Source organism: Idiotropiscis lumnitzeri, chromosome 15 (genome assembly GCF_059441095.1).
Source record: "Idiotropiscis lumnitzeri isolate Australia: NSW breed Sydney's pygmy pipehorse chromosome 15, RoL_Ilum_1.0, whole genome shotgun sequence".
Classification (NCBI taxonomy): domain Eukaryota; kingdom Metazoa; phylum Chordata; class Actinopteri; order Syngnathiformes; family Syngnathidae; genus Idiotropiscis; species Idiotropiscis lumnitzeri.
The window spans coordinates 12915912-12937161 of record NC_142405.1 but is presented as its reverse complement, the minus strand read 5'-3'; the positions used below and the strand labels follow the sequence as shown (position 1 = coordinate 12937161).

Sequence of the window (21250 nt, the reverse complement as noted above, 5' to 3'; positions counted from 1 at the left end):
GTCTGTACTAGCCAGACAAGTTGGCTTCAATGTACATCCTTCTCGAATATGAGCATCTTAATTGATTTATTGTGACTAAACCACATCTTACACACAAACTGGACGTACAGAGCGGCCATGGGAGAAAAAAACAAAAACAACAACCCCACCCTCACCTGCACCCAATTAAGAGCATCACATCTGTACTATGTACGTCATCCTGTCAAAAGTGTCCGTTCTGAGTTTGGCTCTCTGCTCCGCCCATAAATACGTTATACAACATGCAATATTTAAACTTGACTCAAACCATCATCAAGCGCCAGCAACAACCACTTTGAAGCAGCTCTGGCTGGCTGGCTGACTGGATGACTGGCTGGCTCAGAGCTCACTCGTTGTCTCTTGGGTCTGCAGGCTCAGATGGCGCCCCCCTGTGGTCAAAGAAGAAGCAAATCTTGGTCACAGCACTGGAATTTAATGCCTGCACGGTCCATATTACGGGGTAACCATCTGAAGCGGAAGTTAAGTTAATAAGTACGTAAAATAAATTCTATTCATGACCATTCGTCTTTGTATATATATATATATATATATATATATATATAGTTTGGTTGATTTGTGTTACTTAACTCAAATCGATTCCCATTGAAAATAAGTGTTTTGCTCATTTTTTTCAGAAAGAAACGTGTGAGCTCAACAATATTCATATAAATCATTATAATTTGAGTGTTTTCAACAATTTCGCCAATAACAGTATTTAAAAAAAAAAAAAAACTGATTTTGTTAAAATGCACTGTTCCAAACTATGATATACAGCAGTACAATTTTGTAAATTATAAAGAATTGAAAATAGTCATTTGTTGAATTTGCATGATGAGGTTGGATTTGTTGAGATCAAAGGCTATTACAATCAAAAACATCTTAAAAGTCAAGTTACATTTTAACATAGGATATTTGATAGACTCTTCGCACTTATTCTATCCGTGAGTTTTAAAGACTATTTATAAAAATCTGAGAAAACCATTTGCATTCTAATTTGGAAAGCGATGTAGGCCTAAGTGCGTGTGAGAGAGTGTGCGTCTATTTGCTACTCGAAAACAGTCACATTATTCGGAGTACATTATGAAGACTTTTCTTTCCGAAGGTAGCAACACAATGACTGTACCCACAATGCAAAAGCATGTGACTGAATTCTGACTATCGTCCCATGCTCCTGGAAAGTAGAGGTGAGCGTGCCTGGCTGCAGATGTCCACATGGATGACATATTTTCTGTCCTCTAACATTGACCGTGAACACTTATTCTTAATGTCCATACAGCTGACTTAACAACATGCCTCGCCATTATCCTGAATTGATGTTGATGTTGCAGGATGACTCTGGCACCATAAAATAGTGATTTGGTCAGCAGGCTGTCTGTTCTGCTCCAGCCAGATGTTGGCCGAGGATGCAGTTTGACTGTCTGCCAAGTGAATACAGGTCGAAGATGTCATTGATTGATGTTGTACAGGTGTAGCTACAAGTACTGTAGATATGGCTACAAAACTAAAGTGAAAACACTGGTGTGGATAAAAGGCTTTTTTTTCTCAAGCTGACAACAGGGTTTTCAAAATAAGGCTGCACTGTGTGGGTGGAGGGGGAATACTTGTTGAATGGCAAAAAGAATCTATTAATTCCATGCTGTGAAACGTCTCAAAAGAATAAGGAGCTAGACAGATCTTTTTTTTTCACCAGAGCAACCATCGACTCCCCTAGATCGGGCCTTCAATCAATTGCATCGGTCCAAATTTGGAAGATAAACAAGACCGTATCTGTTACAGCAGAAATATGGAGTGATTGTACCTTAGAATAACAGCTTTCAAATAATTTTAGTGGTACTCTGGCTTGTAATAAGGAGAAAGGCATCTCTGGCATTGCTATGGCAACCCCGCTTCACCTACTTTTGCAGTCTAGAGAAAAACATTTTTGGACCAACCGCGGCACCTCTTGTGTTGTGTTAGTACTCTCAATTGCTTTAATGATGCAGTATGTGGTTGAGTGTAAAAGATTGTGATGATGTGATTTTCTAGGTAAGCAAAACTGCATATTTAATTTTGCATCGGTTAGAGGAAAATTGGTATTAGAGTACAGTACTTATTTGTACCACGCCCACCATTCTGGCCCGGTTGTTTTCATTTGCAAATCTTGTTTGTTGAATCGATAAAAGGTTTTTCTGGCTTTTGACCAATTGAAGTGTGCATATGTAAACTGCATTGGCTATTTAGCAGTTATTGTGGAGGAAGCATTGACTTACCCTGAATAAGGTGGCGGCGGGGCATCGTGCATCCCACTGCGGTTTAAAGCCTCGTTGTAACTGGGTAGACCCGGGGCGGTTGCCAGGGGCACCATCTCAGGAGCTGGACGACCATCTTGTACCATTCTCAAAGGAGACAAGACACAGGGAATCATGCAGATATTGTTCATTGAATGATTTAACAGGTCAGTTTTGAAAAATAGTATGATTTGGCCAATGTAAATTCTTCAGTGTTTCTTCACTCTTATAACATCTCATATAATTGCTACATTTCAAGCCACAACTAACTTTTGAATTTTTTTTAAATCAGATTTTTTTTTCACAAGACAACGAGAATAATGACAAGTACTTACTCCTGTTATTGAAGAGGGAACTGTTGTGTGTTATTCAGATTATTATTTTTTTTTTAATAATTTATTCTTTCCCTATTTGTATTTCCTGGTTAACCATCTATTAACAAGATAATCAATGAATTGTGAATTGTCATTGGTGCGTTGTTAAATTTTTCACTCAAGAACATTATTCTCATCTGAAATAGTCAACACGTAAAATTCTTTCAGGTTTCCGGTAACAAGGGAAAGTAAAGTAAAAAGGCAACGAAATTTACTTGAATTTAAATGTTAATATATGCATTGACAACGATTTACTTTGTAAGTTGTTTTGAAAAGTGCTAATTAAATAGAAATAACTAAATAGAATGGTCGTCTCTCAAGTCAGTGGTTGGATGTTTGATCCCTGTTCATTGTGACTAGTTCGAAATGTCCTTGTGCAAGATACTGAGTTGCTCCTGCTGCTTCGAACATCAGACGGTAAATGTGATAACAGTGTGACATGCTTTTGAGTACCAAAGGTAGAAAAGTGCTACACAAGTGACAAACCTATTTGCCATTATATTTAACACAGAATAATAATAGTCAAAATCTGAAATGAACATCGAAAAGTCAGCTCCTCTTTTCCGATAATCCTTATCGTTTAGTTTTGGGAGTAAGTTTCATAATACGTCTCTTTTTGTTCTCATTATCTCTCCCTGTCTTTTTTTTTTCTGCTGTGCGGGGCAGCGGAACCCTCTATCCCAAGTTGCCATGGCGACAACACAGTACAAGTGAGTGATATATGATAATTTTACATTGGGCTTGGGGGATTTCTGCCTAGCAACAAGTGTCACACAAACGTTGGATGATGAGGAAAAAGCAATTTGAGCAGTTTTGAGCTGTGTTTGTTGCTCCTGCCATCAGTTTCAAATTGGTTCATTCATTTTGTTCCCGAAGCAACACAATGGTGCGCATGCTGTGAACTTACTGCACAGGTCTCCTTCCCCCCTTGTTCTTGGCCTTGTAGAAGTAGAAACCCAGCACAGTGGCAATCACAGCACACACTAGTAATGCCAGGATCCCTGCCACCAGGCCTGACACGTCCACTCTGGGTGCGTATGCTTCAAACACATGACAGCAACATGACAACTGCCGCTGCTACTCTTCAGCGTGCATATCTTAAGTATATTTGATTGGAATTGAAATGTACATTTTTTGTACAGTAAAATGAAAATACAAATATTCACAGAAATGTCATTTAGAATAAGTAACACAAGTCATTTAAAAGTTTACCGTGGCTTTCAACGTATTCCTTCCAAAATATTTCCTAAACATGGAAATAAAAGAAAAGGGAATTAAAGGCCAATAGGTGACATGTAGATGAACCTAATTATGTACCATGATGGATTATGTACACATAAGTAACTTAAAGTACAAATACTTCATTACAGTACTTAAAACTTTCTGTACTTCTCCTAAAGTACAAAAAGTAACAACTTTTGCCAACTGCAGATACCCTTGAACCGCCCCGTTTTTTTGTTACCAGCTCAAGAAAGGGTACAGGATAGGTAGTGTTACCGTCTGAGTGTCATCCTCAAAAACTTCCCTGGCCTCTTCATAAGTGCATATCTCCTCGCGACATTCCCTTTCAAGGTTGTCCGGCACCACTAGTTCCAAGTCCCAGCTGTTATAAAGCAAGGTGCGAGACAGGAAGGCATTGGCTGACTGTTCATCCACTAACAGTGAACTCCCTGGAAGACACGGACAGGGTAGGGAGAAATTCTAGTCCAAAAGTTTCCCTATATCATATCATATCATAAGACTATATGCACAAAAACTCATTGTTAGTCTGTTAGTATTGTCTGGTTGCAATCCATCCATCCATTTTTATTGGGGTCATAGTATAAAACCCCCAAAGAAATTCAATACTATTGGGGAAAGTAGTCCTACTCTTTCAACTTTTTCACATTTGACAACCTTACAATCAAAACTTGAATGTATTTTGTTGAGATTTCATGTGCGAGACCGGCACAAAATAAAAGTAGTACAACATGTTTTTGTTTTTTTTTTTCAAAATTTGAAGCGAATACAAAATCTGAAAAGTGTGGTGTACATTTCATTTCTGCCCCATGCACTCTGATTGCACACCACATTTTTCAGATTTTTATTTAATGACAATTCTGAAAAGTATTTATCTGTCCGTACACTTAACAACCGTCTGTTACTTTGTGTCGGCCGATCACATAAGCTTGTCGTTGTAAGGTGGAAAATGTGGAAAGGTTCACGGATGTTATACGAATAGATTTTCAAAGTACTGTAAGGAAATTACAACAAAAATAGTAATTTATAAAGCTGCAATAGTTGTATGAAAACGGTTATATCGAAATATATATATAGAAATATATAGAAAAATAAAAAAAAATTAAATAAACTCCTCTCATTGAACAATTCTACCCTTCAGATTACTACTTTATTTATTTATTTATATTTCCTATTAATACGCATGATGGTGAGAACAAACGGCGAGGCTGAGGTCGACTGGCCAGATCTCACATATGTGCTACACAGTCTACTCTGTCATGCGGCATAGAAAACAATCCTTCTCTTCTAGTCCTTTTTATACCCTTACGCGAATAATAAGTGAGAAGAGGTGTGGTTTACCAGATGTGTGTCGGTAGGTGAGAGAGCAGTAAGCCAGCTGCAGGAAGACCAGCACAGGAATCCACAAAACTGAGGCTGCCATTGAAACGAAAACGACATGGAACCTGACAAGGAAACGTCTCTATGAAACTCAATCCAACATGTCTGACATAATTCCACCACCCAGTCATGCTCACCTGCTCACCTGGCTGCAGGTCTCCTCCAAAGATGTCCCGGCAGCGTGTTACTTCACTCCTCAGAAAAACATGGGAATGTCACAGCCAAGTGTCGTACTTGGGAGCTTAAGTTTGAAACCTCAAGAGTCATAAGTGTCACACACAAAGTGTTGTCTTCCCAAAGCGAGCTCACATCCCAAAACCTGTTGGACAACATACCGGTCGGAGGGAGGGACCTCTTCAAACTTGTATGTCTCACTGCCTATTTACTACACAAGCAGGCACAAAGCACGGGACCACTGTGGGAATTGCTTTTTTTCATTTTGTGCAGAAAGTTCCTGTAAACATAAATGTCTTTGACACACCACAGAGAAGATTGCTTTGAATTTGTATGATTTAAAAATAAATGGGTTTAAAAAAAATTGTCTTCAAAATTGTGAAGAATTCATGCCTTTCTCTCCACTCTCAAATGTTGTGGGTGTGTCAGTGAATTTGCTGAAACCACGCCCCTGCTCAACTGTCAATGAAATTCCACTATGACGATCTGGCAAAATGCATGCGACTTCATCGAGCAACTTTCTAATGCCTAAATTTAATTTTATTAATGTAGCATCAAACAAGTATTTCGGGCCAGATGAAAAGAAATCTTACTGAAGACAATTTTATGCATTTTACTGATATTTTAGACTATTCCCATATTTGTGAAAACAATATGACAATCACTTGGTAGCGTAAGCACTAAAAAGCTAATGAAATTCATGTAGATTCAATTATTTGCTGCTAGACTGAGACCATGTATCCCAAAAACACCTCTTTCTTTTAATAATTGAATGTGAAATCCTCAAGATAAATGACTAGAAAATTCCAAACTTAAATGAATAAATAACATTTAAATAACACAACTTTATTCAAATGAAATGCAATTATAATCTCTGGAGAAAAATATATTTCTGCAAACACCACCAAAATCAAAATGGTGAATTGCCTTTTATGATTTTTTTGTATCACTCATAGAACAAGAATTAACAAGCTGTTGCTCCAGAACTTTCCATGATATGAACTACTAACCCAATTCACCAAAGAAAGAACTGGATGACATATTGTCAACCCTTAGTTTCTTTCCCCCGCCAAAGCTTCTTGGCTCTCCGTTTTTTTGCTACCAGACTACAAGGGCACTCCGGTTTCCTCCCACATTCCAAAAACATGCATGGCCGATTGATTGAACACTCTAAATTGCCCAGTGGTGTGTGCGAGTGTGAGCGCGGATGGTTTTTTCTCTATGTGTGCCCTGCGATTGGCTAGCAACCAGTTCAGGGTGTACCCCGCCTACTACCCGAAGAAAGCTGGGATAGGCTCCAGCACCCCCGCGACCCTAGTGAGGAGAAGCGGTACAGATGATGGATGGATGGATGTAAATTTATTACAGAGTGTCATTATTTGGTCAGGATTATATTAGGGGCCCTTCTGGGCCCCTGTTGATCATGGGCCCCGAGAATCCTTCTACTAGGTAATCCTTTTCGGCGCCTCTGTTAACAAATAACACAAGTTGTTTCAGGGTACCTTATACACGGAACAGGTGTGAAACCGCACATGTCACTTATCAAAAGACCAAGTGAAATCAATAACATTCCATTGACTGGAAAACATCCCCGTTATATATGCGATCAAGTCGTCATATGCTCCTGTTCACACATTGGATGTAACAATCTACTTATTTACTCTTTCGCATACCGGCTAATGAATGGGGAATATCTTGTTTCTCTGAATCAGTTGCATTGTTTTTAAAATGCTACCTTGTTTACATTCCACCGTGTACCGTAAATCTAATACTTCAAACCCGCTTGAGTTAAGAGTGTTTCTCAATTATTTTCTGTTATGACCCCCCCCTAGCAAGAAGAAAACATCCATCCATCCATTATCTACACCACTTCTCGCCACTAGGGTCGCGGGGGGCGCTGGAGCCTATCCCAGCTATCTTCGGGCAGTAGGCGGGGGACACCCTGAACGGGTTTCCAGCCAATTGCAGGGCACACAGAGACGAACAACCATCCGCGCTCACACTCACACCTAGGGGCAATTTAGAGTGTCTAATCAACCTGCCATGCATGATTTTGGAATGTGGGAGGAAACTGGAGTACCCGGAGGAAACCCACGCAGGCACGGGGAGAACATGCAAACTCCACACAGGATGGCCAGAACCCACGACCGATGCGGCCTCTCTCTGTGAGGCCATCGTGCTAACCAGTCGGCCACCGTGCCGCCCCAAGAAGAAAACAGTTCGTGGAAAAAAAGCATGTTCCCCTGGTTCACACGCGCCCCCCTGCAGTTTTGCTTGCTTATACGTAGTTTCTTTTTACACTACTGTATTTAAATGTAGTAGTACTTAAATTTCTCAATGAGTGAGTTATCAATGCAACACAACACAATGATTTGGTGAATATTTTAATGAGGTACAAAAAAAGTTATTTTTCTTTTAAGTCAAAATAAAACATTTTAATTGCAGTTTGTAATACATATATGTGTGTATATATATAAATGCAAATAATTCTTTAAAAAAATATTACATGGATTTACACTGCCCAAAGCATTATAAATGAAATGTAGATGAAATGTAGCAAAATATTTTTTTTTTTTTTTTTTTTAGTATTAACGCCTCTCACTGGCTCTCCTTTTGCACAGTTCATCATATATTTTGATTGTACACTAAAAACCTTTTCTGTATTTCAATAAAAATCCAAAACCCACACTAGACAAAACAGTTTTCACAACTCCAGGGCTTGTGTGTGGCTGTTTTGCACCTGAATGTATGTTCCATCCAAATAAAAGTCATTTCAATGTGTGATACTGTCTGGGAAAATGGTTAATTGCTCTGACTCAAAATCATTGTGGCACAATACTACAAGGTATGGAACATAGTGTATTGCAAAGACTTAAAAAATGCTGGGGATGATGCATCTTTTTGGACCTGGTTGTTAAGCAGATACAACGAATGACAGTGTCAAAATAATACACACTCCATGATCATCAAATCAAAATACGTTTTCCTTACTATTCTGAATTACACCCTTGACTTGGTGACAACTCAGCTTACTTGCGGAGAATTTCTGTTTGAAAAATAAAATGGCTGGAGTCAGCCAGTGCTGCTAATAGGAAACAAAGAGGATGTCGAGCATCAGTCAGTGACGCGGTAATGTGGACAGGGATTGCGAGGTCAGTATTAGCGAGGCTTCATATCAAAAGCACGAGTGTGATAGCAGCCAGTACAGAAAAGATACAGTAGCCCAGTTTGGCATTTATCTCGGTTGTGAACGATAACACAACATTGTACCTCCATTGCACCATGAGACAGGAGAGCGTGTGATAGATGCTAAACTTTATGTCCATAATATAAAGCATGAGCACGAATAAACAATGATGTCTACTTGTTTGGTCAAGATGTTCATGTAAACCATATACAATTATTTATGGAATTCAGTGAAGGCTTGAAAAATGTCACAAATACAATCTCCACGACACGTCACCAAAATAAATTCAGAAAATGTTACCAATCTAATAGTTGGTTTCCCATCATTCAAATGTTGAAATGCATTAAAAGCAGAAAATGAGTTTTGCCGTTTTGCCGTTTTACGACTGCGTGGTTCAGTTTGCTCCTGCATCTACCCTTTTTATTTTTCAAATACTGTCAAGAATTAATTTTGAAATGGTCGCTAGCTCTGTTTTTAAGTATTTGAGGCAGTCACACTGGCTGAAATTATTGGCGCCCCAAATGGGGGGGAAATAAAATGGCAAAACTATGAACAGATTCTGCTGCGGCTGTGACGTTTGCTCACGTTTCTGTTCCAATGCTTTGCTTCTGCTATTCTCTGCTGCCCCCTTCAGGGCGGTTTGGAACATGACCGCTCAATGATGTCTCGTGTTTGGGTGTGCCACACTTGACATTTTTATTACTGTATGTGGACTGACTTAGTTTACTGCATACTAACTCACCATTAAGCCTGGAGTTAGAGTACCGATTGTGGTGATGTCTTGGCTGACATCAGTACCCAAATTCCACAACAGCAGCAACATATTTATAGCCCACCATAATGTGAGGGTGTCTCTATTTATGGACTGTAACTGTATACAGTCCCGTCATTATTATCTTATGTCGCCAACAGAACTACCGGTATTTCTGCTGCTATTTAAAAGCTCCACCTTTAGACTGAAATACACTACAGATTTACAAGTTGCTTTTTGGTAAAAGTGCAAATGAAACGATTCAACGGGAAAATGACGCACCTTAATCCTGTCTCTCACTCACTCTAACCCACTGTCTCACACAAACGCTCACACTTCTTTTTGGACAAGCTGGAGAGGCTTTGGTGTCCATAGTAACTGTGCTTAGAGGAGGACGCAGGGACAGCCACCGCTCTTCTGTTTCCCAGCGTGATGAGCTGGAGGTGGGGGACACTCCATTTCCTGAAACCTTCTGTGAGAGAAGAATGAGGAATTTTATCAGTCTGTTTACCTTTGGTTAATGAAAAATATCAACAGTTTAGCCGATGGATGCGAAGAAAGACGTCAAGATGTCAAGAAAAAAATACCTGACAATTCGCACTAGCTCCAAGAAGGCTTCATCCACATTGTAGCGGTTTTTAGCTGAAGCCTCCATGTAGTAGATCCTATTTTCTCTGGCAAATGCCTGAGCATCCTCCCTGGAGATCTAAGACAAAACAAAGATATACAGTGTGAATAAACACCTCTGAAATGACACAAAACGTCGAGGTCAAACCACCACATAGCCACTATTTTGCAAACGAAATGGTACTTAACACATTGCCTGTTTAGTAGATGACATCAGTTTAACCCTGGAGATCACAACAATTACCCAACACTGATTTTCTGCCTCCTAAAAAAGCAGATGCTTGCCACATGGCCCACACCCAGGGGAAACATTAACAGCACTTGAAAGATGCACAAGGGTGTTGCTTACCACTCTTTGCTGCTCCAGATCTGCCTTGTTCCCGACCAGCAGCATGGGGAAGTCATCCCGATCCTTCACTCGAAGGATTTGGGTGTGAAACTTCTGGACCTCGTGGTAGCTGATGAGACATAAATATGTTTAACATAAGGACAAAACAAGTAGATTAATACATATTATTTTAAATATATCAGAATTATAATATAGAAAAAATATATCAGGATATAAGGGTCCTTTTTATAGAATTTGATCAATAACGGTAAAAACATATGCCACTTAATTTCATTTTGAAAATCAATTAATTTTATCATTTTAATAACTGGATATATTTATATTAGTAGTTATCGGATTGCCCCCAGGAACAAAAAACACCAATTGTCTAAATCGCTACTAAATTGGACTGACCATGTGTACAAAGTTCTGGACTCAGCGGGAACTAACGAAGCAGTCTCTCACTCTTCCCCTTTCTGACTAGATAAATTCTCAACATGGATGAGTCGTTATCAGCTAGTGCTCTGTTAGCATAGCGTTCAAGCAATGTTTATGCAGACAAAGAAGGAAGAGACTCTGCATAAGATCATCTGAACACATGATTGACCAAGCAAGCTACCTGCTACTCAGGTCACCGCCATCTACACATTCAGGCCTTAAGATGCCCTTTCGACTTCGACTAAGCTTTAAAAATGGAAACAAAATAAATATTCTTCCTAGCTGTGAAGCTGAGAGAATCAGAATCAGAAATCCCTTTATTGTCATTGTACTCAAGTGTGCAACGAGATTAGAGAGCTCCCCTCTCCAGTGCAATACAACAATAATTCAGATAGATATATAAATTCGATAAATAAGAGAATAGTTAGTGCAATGGAAAATAATACTGGATAGGATATATAGAGGCTCTGAACTGGAAGACAATACTGCCCATAGTGGCCAAACAGGCCGCTGACAGCATCAGTTCGGGGCTTCATTCCAACACTGTTACATTGCCCAAAATAGTCTCGGATCCACAATTTCTTTTTCACATGCAGATGTGCTGTTTGTTGCATGCTGTTTGACCCCAAAGACGACATCAGCCAACATCAACCCAAAATAAAGCAGCCCTTTCTGTATAAAGCTAAACATGAAAAAAATAAATGTTTCTCCAAACTGTGCGCTTGACCACTAACTGCCAAATTTGCTGGACACAAAGTAACACAGTTTTAAGGAAATTAAATCCTCTAAGGCGTGGGAGTTGAAAAGCATGTTCCATCTGGAAATCCTTGCTGAATTGTGACCACGAAAGAAGAAATAAGATCATGACAGTTCAAGTATAGAAATTACTTCGCCTTTTTCAAACTATCAAAACAAGTGCTTCTGTTCGGGCTTCCTCTTTGGATCTTGGGACCAATATTTCAAACATGAAGACAATGTGGTACCGATAGTAACTGTAAACATGTAAAACGTAACAATTCTCAGGGTGAAATTCACAAATAAACACTTACCTCCCCCTGTCGTTGAGTGCAAACACCAACAAGAAGCCTTCTCCTGAGCGCATGTACTGCTCCCTCATTGCCCCAAACTCCTCCTGACCTGCGGTATCCAAGACTTACAAAAACAGAAATGGATTATTAAACATGAATGGCAACATTAACAGTGTGGTTTGCCGACAAGTGTTCTTCCCGCATCAACAACACACTAGGCAGAATTGAATGAACAATTTGAAGACATTAGCAAAGGCAAGCGACTAAAATTTACTTCATAATCTTTCCCCCTTTTGCAAATTCAAAATGTCCAACAAAACCACAATACCAAATAATCCACGCCACAAATACATAGGACCAGCTGCAGCCAAATGGAAACTATCCATCCATCCATTTTCTGTACCGCTTCTCCTCACAAGGGTCGCGAGGAGTGCTGGAGCCAATCCCAGTTGTCTTCGGACAGTAGGTGAGGTACACCCTGAACTGGTTGCCAGCCAATCGCAGGGCACACAAAGACGAACAACCATCCGCGCTCACAATCATAGCTAGGCGGCAATTTAGAGTGTCCAATCAACCAGCCATGCATGATTTTGGAATGTGGGAGGAAACCAGAGTACCCGGAAGAAACCCACACACGCACGGGGAGAACATGCAAACTCCACACAGGAAGGCCGGAGCCGGAATTAAACCCATGAGCTCTGCACTGTGAGGCCATCATGCTAACCAGTTGTCTAACCGTGCCGCCCTGAAAGCTATTTATCACGTTTAAAACCTGACCAATCAGAAACGCATGGTCGAAGATAACCACACCCTATTCTAACCGACTTCACCCTGGACTGGACTGCCAGGATAATAAAAAAATATTTCATATTTGCGCCTAAGGACAATTTAGAGTCTTGAATCAAAAGCCACATGAACTCTGAATGAAAACTCTATTCAGGAGGGCTCCAGCCCCGATTCGAACCCACGACCTCTAAACTGCGAGGTCCACTCCATGCCGCTCCAACCTGAGCATGTACACTAAAATTCAATATTCAAGCTTGAATATAAGCACAAATGTAACTCCAATACACGAGAGGAAACTGGAGTTAGGGAAGTAGGGCTGACAGCCACTGACTAGTCAGTGTATTTCTGCGTCATAAGTTGGTCCCACCCTTCACATCAGCACTTAGACTCTGAATTTTATCCAGGGATTACACCATGTATGCAGTCATTTCTGTGCACCAAAGACTTGAACACAAGTGCAGTAACTCAGCCGCCAAGTGCAAGTCCTAACAAGGGAACAGCCACAGAGCAAACACACTGCCTTTGTCATATCGCATCACATTACAACACACCCTCTGCTTTTAAACAAACCATTTTTTTTCCACACATCATACATCCTTCTGAGCCGTGACTAACAGGGATACCACAAATCATGTCCAGTGTGGCTTAATCTTACTGTCCAGACGAGTCTCCTTTCCATCTACAGTGCAGATCTTCGTGTAGGAGTCTTCAATGGTCGGGTCGTAGTCTGACACGAAGTAGGACTGGGAGACACAATCATTGTTAACTGATGCACATCCAAACATATTTTACACCTACATGAAATAACCAAAATGTGACATACATGTTGGGAATACACACAAAGACGCCACACTGAGGTGACGCAGATTCAAAACTAAGCCACCGTACCAACTGAAAACACAGAAAAGTTGTGTTCATAAAACACTGAAAGAAAATAAATAAATCAACGGTATATATATTCCAAATGTGTATATTAAAAAAAATCTCATGAGCAGACACCAAAATGGCTTACTTGTGCGTATATCATATCTGCGGCGATTCATGTTATTCTAATAAAGTTTGATGTTTTGGTATATGTATTAGCATTTATTTTTTAAACAATTTGTGATTTGGAAATTGTTTATTTTTTCTGCAATATGGCTACAAGAATCATTGTGGAATCATATCCTGATCAAACATGCCTCTACTGTAAGATGGATCATCTTTAAATGCTCTCTTTATTATAGGAATTAACATTCTTAATACAGTTTTATTTGTAAGATGTAACCTAATGACTAGTCATTTTTAATATAGTACATAGTTTTTTGTGTAACGAAAGAGAAGCTTTGCATTTCCAACATCCATCCATCCATTATGTGTACGGCTTCTCTTCACTAGGGTTGCAGGGGTGCTGGAGCCTATCCCAGCGGTCTTCGGGCAGTAGGCGGGGGACACCCTGAACGGGTTGCCAGCCAATCGCAGGGCACACATAGACAAACAACCATCCGCGCTCACACTCATACCTATGGGCAATTTAGAGTGTCCAATCTATCGGCCATGCATGTTTTTGGAATGTGAGAGGTAACAGGAAAACCCGGAGAAAACCCACACAGGCACGGGGAGAGCATCCAAACTCCACACAGGAAGGTCGGAGCCAGAATTTAACCCACAACCTCTGCACTGTGAGGCCACCGTGCTAACCTGTCGTCCACCGTGCCGCTATATTTCCAACAATTTCACTTTTTTTTTCTAGACCAAGCATTTGATGGGTAAAGGTAGTGCTTAGCAGACAGGACCTACTGTGTCAGCCTGGGGGACAATTTCCATCTCAGCTCTCCTAACATGAGGGGTCTCACAGACCTCTGTTTTAGGTCCCCCTTTCTATCTCCCATGAGTTACTTCCCCTTGACTCCTTAATCAGGAAACACGGAAGTTCTTATCACTTTTCTCATTGACATTTGACACCTTGGGAGATGTTGACTAATTTATTTGTGCATTCATGTTTTATTCCTGTTTATTCCTCCTTTTATGACTGACATGCTTCTTTTAATTTCTATGTTCAAATTTTTGTTTTATGTTAATCTAATTAATTTCGAATTATTTATTTCATGCATTGTGCAGTACTGTGATTGATTCTAGTTGCTTTTAAAGATTTGGATAAATAAAGGTGGATTGGACAAACTGCATAAAGGTGGAACCTCATTGATATGAAAATGAATGCATCACAATTACATCACTCCTTTTTTAACTACACCTCTTTTTTGCACTATACTTACATTGTAACAAGGGAGAGTACTGCACTGTATCGTGCCATACACAAAATCAATGGAAAATTCAATTTAGAGAAATGTTCTTTAAGATAAAGATGTCCTTTATTAGTCCCACAATGGGGAAATTTGAGGTGTTACGGCAGCAAAGATATAGATCACACAGAGTCGGCGGCGTAATGTAGCCGTGCGGGGAGCAAAGGACACCCCCATGACCAATTATTCCCCACCCCCATCCACCATAAATGCCACCCCACTTCCACACGATGCTTTAATTAGACAGCAACGGGTATAAACTTAGATACAGAGCCATGCATGCTGTTAGTCTAAAGGGGGTTGTGGTAAAAGATCCTACCTGAATGAACTGGATGGTTAGGGCGCTCTTGCCCACTCCTCCACCTCCCACCACCACCAGTTTGAATCTTTCCTCGTCTCCGCTCATTGCCGTCTTTTCTTTTTTTTTCTTGACCGGACAAAAAAAAATCCTGTCAGCCTGCTCCCACCAAAGTTCAAAAAGCAAGATCAAAGTCCAAATAAAATCCGAACACCACAGACCAACGCGATCGGTTGTATCAGAACTTCAAACTGCACTTTGGTAACGTGAAACTCATTTTTACGAGTTTTTAAATACAGCAACAACACCAGAAAACGAGGGAGAAATCCCGATGTTTGTCCAATAGGACAAATAAAAGACCGCAGCGCTGTTTCAGTGAAGTTTCTTTCTTTGGAGCCAGTTGTGTCGTCGCGTTGCCTCTTTGCTTTCCCTCTGCGATCAAACTCGGCCTCAGCGCGGCTTGCGAGGGCGGAACTGCTTCCTCTTTTCCTTCTAGAGAAAGTCAAGCTCATGCAGCGCGACGCGGCGCTATTGATTCAAATTAGCCTACTCGTACAAGTCTTCTCGCGAACAGAGACCAGCCTTGGACACCGTCTCCTTTCGCCAATTCAAATTTGTCATCGAACAAATTCCACTTTAGTGTGTCAGATACCTTATATGGTCATTGGGAGTAACCGTGACGTCACATATACAGGCACGCGCAAGAGGTAAATGCAGCGCGTGCTCGCGTAAAGCAAAATCAACTGTTGATGTCCCTGCGAGTGCGATTACACGCTTTATTTCTTAATTTTTTGGATTGAGAACATTGCAAACATTAACATATTCATTAACTCCATTTTATGAGTCCATGTTATACACTGAGCTAGCTAAGAAAAAGGATACCATAAAATTATTTTTGAAAATAGAGTACCTATTATTATGAGGCTGTCAATTAAACAATTGTTGCCGCTTTTCTATTTGATCGAGAAATAAATTAAAATCAATCAGATACAATGTAGCGCATAGCATCTTGAAATTCTTTGAGGCATATTTGGCTGAGGACCTGTTTATCATAACTTGAAAAATTCAGTTCAGTTGAATGTAATAATGACCTAATCCAAACGCTGTAACCTTTGTTAGATTAGTGTGGTTGGTGAGTGTATAAACATGTTAGCTTTCAGCTCTCCTATCAATTCGGGTTTATTACTGAAGATTCGTTGAGATTTGCTATGAGTTGATGGATTAGATGTTGCTGTTTTTTTTTTTTTGGTTTTTTAAGGTATGATTTATTGACAGGTTTCTATTACCCCCACATCATCTGTATATGTTTTATCAACTGCAATAATTCCCAGACTGTTTTCCTGAAAATGTTTCTATTTTTTGATTTGTAACAGCAAGGCCTGAGGCAGTGTAGGGCATGGCGTGTTATGTGTGATGTCAGACTTTACTTTGCTATTCCTTGATCAGAGATCGACTCACGTAAGCAGTATTTATTATGACCGTGTCAGGTTTAGACCTCCCATTTGTCTAAACTATTTTGCCTTTGGTCCTCACTTAAAGGCTGGTGCAGCCACACAAGCATTCGAACAGTTTGAAAGTATTTGACATGCAAATTAGATAAAACCTTCATGATCATATTTGCAATTAGCATGCTTCTGGATTAAACCTTACCATTAAAATTGTTCTGTAACTTTGTTTATATAATATATCCAAATGCCCCCCCTCCCCCGCCAAAATCAGTGAATTTTCTTCTTTTTTTTTTTTACTTCCAATCTGTCAGACTTCTAAATTATCCATAGTTGTGAATGAAAACACACACAATTTCTGTAAAATGAGGCTCTTTCGAAAAAATGTGGTTGAAATTCAATCTTTAATCATCAGTAAATACTGTACAATTCAGGCCAAAGCGACAATGAATTAAAAATATTGCCATCTCACAAACACCAAGATGACAGGGCCAAAAGAAGCAGATAAGTGGAGAATCATTCTCTCATTCCAGCAATAAATAAACAAGTACCTGTAGATCGCTTGTGTCATTCATTCCTATGGAGAAACATGCACAAACTCACGCACACACACGCACACACACACACGCAATATGATTTCACTCAGCACCTGTATGGCAAAGCAGGTTGTCCCATCTTGACCGGATGGGCAAAAACCCCTCCAAGCAGCACTCTCTCCCCCCAGTCCAGCAGTTTGTTGAGTGTGCAGCTGAGCGGCGAAAGCAGGCCCTGCTCCTTCACTTCGGAGTTGTTGTGTTTTTCCTGTGAAGGACTCTTCTCCTTGTGCGCCTCCCCTGCATGCCTACTCAACATCTTTGCTTCCGATTCTTCTGCCGTCTCCCTCTTGTGGACACCTCTGGACGAATCAATGCTCTTCGCTTGCATGCTGTTGCATGTGGTCGATGGAGGGCACATCCCCAGGGGGGTCAAAGAGAGGCTGAGGCTTTTGCGTCTCTCTGAGAGAGAAGCAGATACTGCTGGTAGTTGTTGTGTGGCCTTTGGTGCTGGTTTAATTGATACACAAGGACTTGGATGGGGTACCCTAAAGGGTGTCTGGTTTTCCTGCTGATTATTATTATGAGTCCAAAGTTTCCCAGACAAGGAAGTCTGCTGGTTGCCATTTGTGTCTGCATTTGAATTCCTCCGCTGGTAGAAATTTTCTCTGTGTGTTTGCATCTCTTCTGCTGCTCTGCCACTGGTGACGTTGGCCTGATAATTCATGTTGGGAATCGTGGGAGTGTTACTTTTATCAATGGATGGCAGGCCGTTGTCCAGCTGCTGGTTGGGGAAGTCGTCACCGGAGGCTTTCTGACGCAGGGTGCCCTGGAAGTGCTGCAACTGACCCAGGAAGTTGAAATTGGGGGAAATGGTGGGTCGGCGCTCTTTCACAAACCTGCCAAGCAAAACAGACAAGGTGTGGGTGAAGACAGTCAAACATAGAGCTACATTGTTTCATTCAGTAAAGGACAAGTTTGGTAAGGATTACTTCATAAATGGGAATTCAAGTCAAATATTTTCTTGACAAAAAATGCACAGAATTCTGATTTCTTGTAGAATATGAATTAAGCAACAAAATGCGCCCGTTTTTTTTTTTTTTTTTTTTAAATCCATCTCAGGGGGCAGCCATTTTGCCACTTTCTGCCAACTGAAAATGACATCATAGTTGCTCAGCGCTCAGAAAACAACCAATCACGGCTCACCTACTTTCTGGGTTTGGTAATGTGACGTTCGCAAGTTGAGCTCTGATTGGTTGTTACTCGGACAACTTTTTTTGCTTTTTTTCAGCAAAATGGTCACTACCTTGAGAGTGTTAATAGAACATATTCGAACGATTTTTAAAAAAAATTATTTTAGTTGCCTTGCATTTTAAAAGTTAAAAATAACAGTAATAACTAGTGCACCTAAATTGAAAAACATTGAACAAAACAAATGAAGACTTTTGGTGTAAAGAACACCATCAAAAACATTAAATTAATGCATTTTGAGCATCTTCAGTTGAAAAGAAACTTTTTTTTAAATCGTGAGATACGGATTGGACTGAATGAATCAATTGCACATAATGCAATCACTGCGATTAAAAAGTTGACAACTGGCTAACCCATGCAACTGCATAAAAACAAACTAGCATATATACAAAACACTTTAAAATAACACCCTTGATAATACCGAAACTAGTTGCTTTGTTTAGTTGAAGCTGTTAAAGAAAAGAAAAAGGAAAAAAAAGTATTAAATGCGTATACACTATTGAATATTCCATGTAGGTACTTCGGAGCACACATCCTCATCAACAGCTTGTGCCAATTTAATGAATGTTAGGATTGTTTACCATTAACTGATAGAATTTAAATAAAATCTTGAACTAATTTTATGCTTCATAAGTGTTACAGGATAGTAACAAAAACAGACCCACAATCGCACAAAAGCATTGTGGTTTATATGATAGAAACAGTATGTGTCAAATGTATGCAGCTCAACCTGTAGGCGTGATCCAGATCCATTCCCGAGCTATACATGATGTAGGCAACAGCCAGGGCCGGTGAGCGAGAGATTCCAGCTGCACAGTGAACCAGCACAGAGGCACCGGAAGACATCGCTGCGTCTGCATAAATTATGGATGAAAGGGACTTATTTGCGTCCGAATAACATCACATATTGTCCAAGTGGCAAGTCCTGACCGATAAAGCTTAGAGCCTGAGGGATCCAGGGCAGCAGGTCATCCCACAGAGAGTCATCGATGGGGATGCGGAGATATCTGGAGCAGGGCAGGAAGGAAGGTCGGGGGCTGCAGCGACTCACACTCAGCACGTAGGAGATCCCCAGAGAGGCCAATCGGTCCTGTCCACACAGTTGCACAAACAACCTATAATGCTTATATTTTTCTCGATGTGAGAGGCACATGTCTTTTAAATGAACTAAGTTCAAACGTCTTGCATGCTGCATAATTGTGACTCCTGCTTTTTACCTGCGTCACATCGCTCTCTGCTCCCAGGAAGAGCTTTGGCAGGATGATGGACAGAGGAGGACGCTCCGTCTCTCCTTCCATGGACCAAACCATATCTACAGCACAATGAACAACATATTCATTGATTTGATTTGATTTATATTTATTTATATATATATATATATATTTATTTATATATATATATATATATATATATATAGAGAGAGAGAGAGAGAGAGAGAGAGAGAGAGAGAGAGATATATAGATATATATTCAGATTTTTTCTAATATCCAACAATACATTTCAGAATAAAAAAAAATTCTATTTAAGCATTAATTAAAAATAAGATATCTGAAAGCATACTGGCTTCTCTCACTATTCCTGTGTTGATTTTTAATAATTTAGTGGGTAGTTATTTTCATTTTTTATTTGGAAGTTATACACAAACAGCAGCACCTGAAAAACATTCATGCTGCAAAAAAAGGCTATTACATTTTCCTAAAGGGGTTGCATTGGGATTTTTAATAGGATAAAATAAAAAAAATAAAAAACATTCTACGCAGAGGAAAACTTGCAATAAAATTAGTTCAAATAGGAAATGAATAATGCAATTACTCACTGTGATTGTTCTTTCTTCTAATACTGCGTTTTTTCGTCGGTTGCAGTTGGTGTCAGTTGCAGTTCTGCAGATTCTTTCAGTCCACGCCAGCGACGTCCTGTTTTCTCTCCCTACTCCCAGAAACTGATTCTAAACGATGAGCTCATCCTCTTACCAACAATAAACCTTGAGCGGTGATGTCATTTTCAGCCAATCGGCTTCGCGTTGGACATCCACACGCGCAGACGCACAAGAGTGAACCCCCCCCCCCCTCCCTACCCCCCACACCCAATCCAGGGATGCCTGCCGAGTGTAAAGGGGGCGGAGCGTGGCAGACCGTCAATGCTGCCTCATCACCACCACTCCGACATCTATATGCAAATAAGGGCGGCCTGCAGCATTTTTCACCACTCGGCCAATTCAATCCGAATCAGATGACCACAGTAGTTGCACACATAGCTCGTTGCATTGAAATGTATTGTGCAACTGCTGCATGCTCGTTGCATGATGTCACATTATCTGTCGTATTTGTTGCTAAAACACAAGTGAAGAACGTAATATCACATGAGCTCATCAAAATTGCGGATTAGAAATAGAACTGGAGAAGAGATGTTGAAGGTAGTAAACGTACATGAACCAGACACAACCTGAGAAATAATCACAATCAGTCCAATGAAATCTAATACAGAGACTAAACATTAAGCAATTCAACAATGCTGTGCAATGAACTACTTGATGCATCACAATTTAAAAAAAAATGAGAAGGGACACTCTATTACCGTTAGATGTTACAGTGCTATAAACTAGTTCGCAAAGCAGTGTAGGAATACGGAAGTGGAACAAACAGGCTCACAATGTTAACGCCATACTTGTTGATGAACTTTTGTTTTTTTTCACATGCATGGACCTAAAGGGGGATATCAACCCCTCAAAATGACGAGTTTAAACATGGCATTCTGATTAATATTGTCTTTGTGGGATATGAGTTAAGCAGCAAAACCAACCAGTTTTTAGCAATCTCAGGGGTCAGCCATTTTGGCACTTCTGTC

The 21250-nt window shown here is 40.2% G+C and overlaps 3 protein-coding genes across 4 annotated transcripts; all 3 read right to left on the bottom strand.

The window, feature by feature from the left end:
* Positions 1 to 49: 49 nt before the first annotated feature.
* Positions 50 to 5615, bottom strand: prrg2 (proline rich Gla (G-carboxyglutamic acid) 2). Of its 2 annotated transcripts, none has more exons than XM_088317206.1 (7): positions 5424 to 5615; positions 5240 to 5343; positions 4157 to 4329; positions 3872 to 3905; positions 3567 to 3699; positions 2268 to 2393; positions 50 to 407 (listed from the first exon to the last, which is right to left on the bottom strand). In XM_088317206.1, the coding sequence occupies exons 2-7, from the start codon at positions 5319 to 5321 to the stop codon at positions 365 to 367; spliced, it is 591 nt and encodes a 196-aa protein (XP_088173332.1). In that variant the 5' UTR covers positions 5322 to 5343; positions 5424 to 5615; the 3' UTR covers positions 50 to 364. The 2 variants fall into 2 exon arrangements, with proteins under 2 accessions (XP_088173332.1, XP_088173331.1); XM_088317205.1 differs by having other exon boundaries at positions 5416 to 5614.
* Positions 5616 to 7823: 2208 nt separating this feature from the next.
* Positions 7824 to 15824, bottom strand: rras (RAS related). Its single transcript, XM_088317490.1, has 6 exons — positions 15199 to 15824; positions 13253 to 13340; positions 11833 to 11935; positions 10367 to 10475; positions 9978 to 10096; positions 7824 to 9862 (listed from the first exon to the last, which is right to left on the bottom strand). Exons 1-6 carry the CDS (start codon positions 15283 to 15285, stop codon positions 9775 to 9777), a joined length of 594 nt encoding a protein of 197 aa, XP_088173616.1. The 5' UTR covers positions 15286 to 15824; the 3' UTR covers positions 7824 to 9774.
* Positions 15825 to 17007: 1183 nt separating this feature from the next.
* On the bottom strand, positions 17008 to 20364 carry LOC148322990 (uncharacterized). Its single transcript, XM_088317227.1, has 5 exons — positions 20223 to 20364; positions 19624 to 19718; positions 19337 to 19496; positions 19137 to 19260; positions 17008 to 18054 (listed from the first exon to the last, which is right to left on the bottom strand). The coding sequence occupies exons 2-5, from the start codon at positions 19714 to 19716 to the stop codon at positions 17265 to 17267; spliced, it is 1167 nt and encodes a 388-aa protein (XP_088173353.1). The 5' UTR covers positions 19717 to 19718; positions 20223 to 20364; the 3' UTR covers positions 17008 to 17264.
* Positions 20365 to 21250: the final 886 nt, after the last annotated feature.

Excerpts from the sequence above, each read along its gene's own strand:
- rras (XM_088317490.1), bottom strand. The coding sequence starts at position 15,285 with ATGAGCGGAGACGAGGAAAGATTCAAACTGGTGGTGGTGGGAGGTGGA. Across the intron at positions 10,097-10,366 it reads ATCTGGAGCAGCAAAGAGTG|ATCTCCAGGGAGGATGCTCA; the intron begins GTAAGCAACACC and ends GTTTTGTCTTAG. Across the intron at positions 9,863-9,977 it reads GAGCTAGTGCGAATTGTCAG|AAGGTTTCAGGAAATGGAGT; the intron begins GTATTTTTTTCT and ends CTTCTCTCACAG.
- LOC148322990 (XM_088317227.1), bottom strand. The coding sequence starts at position 19,716 with ATGGTTTGGTCCATGGAAGGAGAGACGGAGCGTCCTCCTCTGTCCATC. Across the intron at positions 19,497-19,623 it reads CAGAGAGCGATGTGACGCAG|GACCGATTGGCCTCTCTGGG; the intron begins GTAAAAAGCAGG and ends CTGTGTGGACAG. Across the intron at positions 19,261-19,336 it reads TCAGGCTCTAAGCTTTATCG|ACGCAGCGATGTCTTCCGGT; the intron begins GTCAGGACTTGC and ends TAATTTATGCAG.
- prrg2 (XM_088317206.1), bottom strand. The coding sequence starts at position 5,321 with ATGGCAGCCTCAGTTTTGTGGATTCCTGTGCTGGTCTTCCTGCAGCTG. Across the intron at positions 3,700-3,871 it reads GGAATACGTTGAAAGCCACG|CATACGCACCCAGAGTGGAC; the intron begins GTAAACTTTTAA and ends ATGTGTTTGAAG. Across the intron at positions 2,394-3,566 it reads GGGGGAAGGAGACCTGTGCA|AATGGTACAAGATGGTCGTC; the intron begins GTAAGTTCACAG and ends GTCTCCTTTGAG.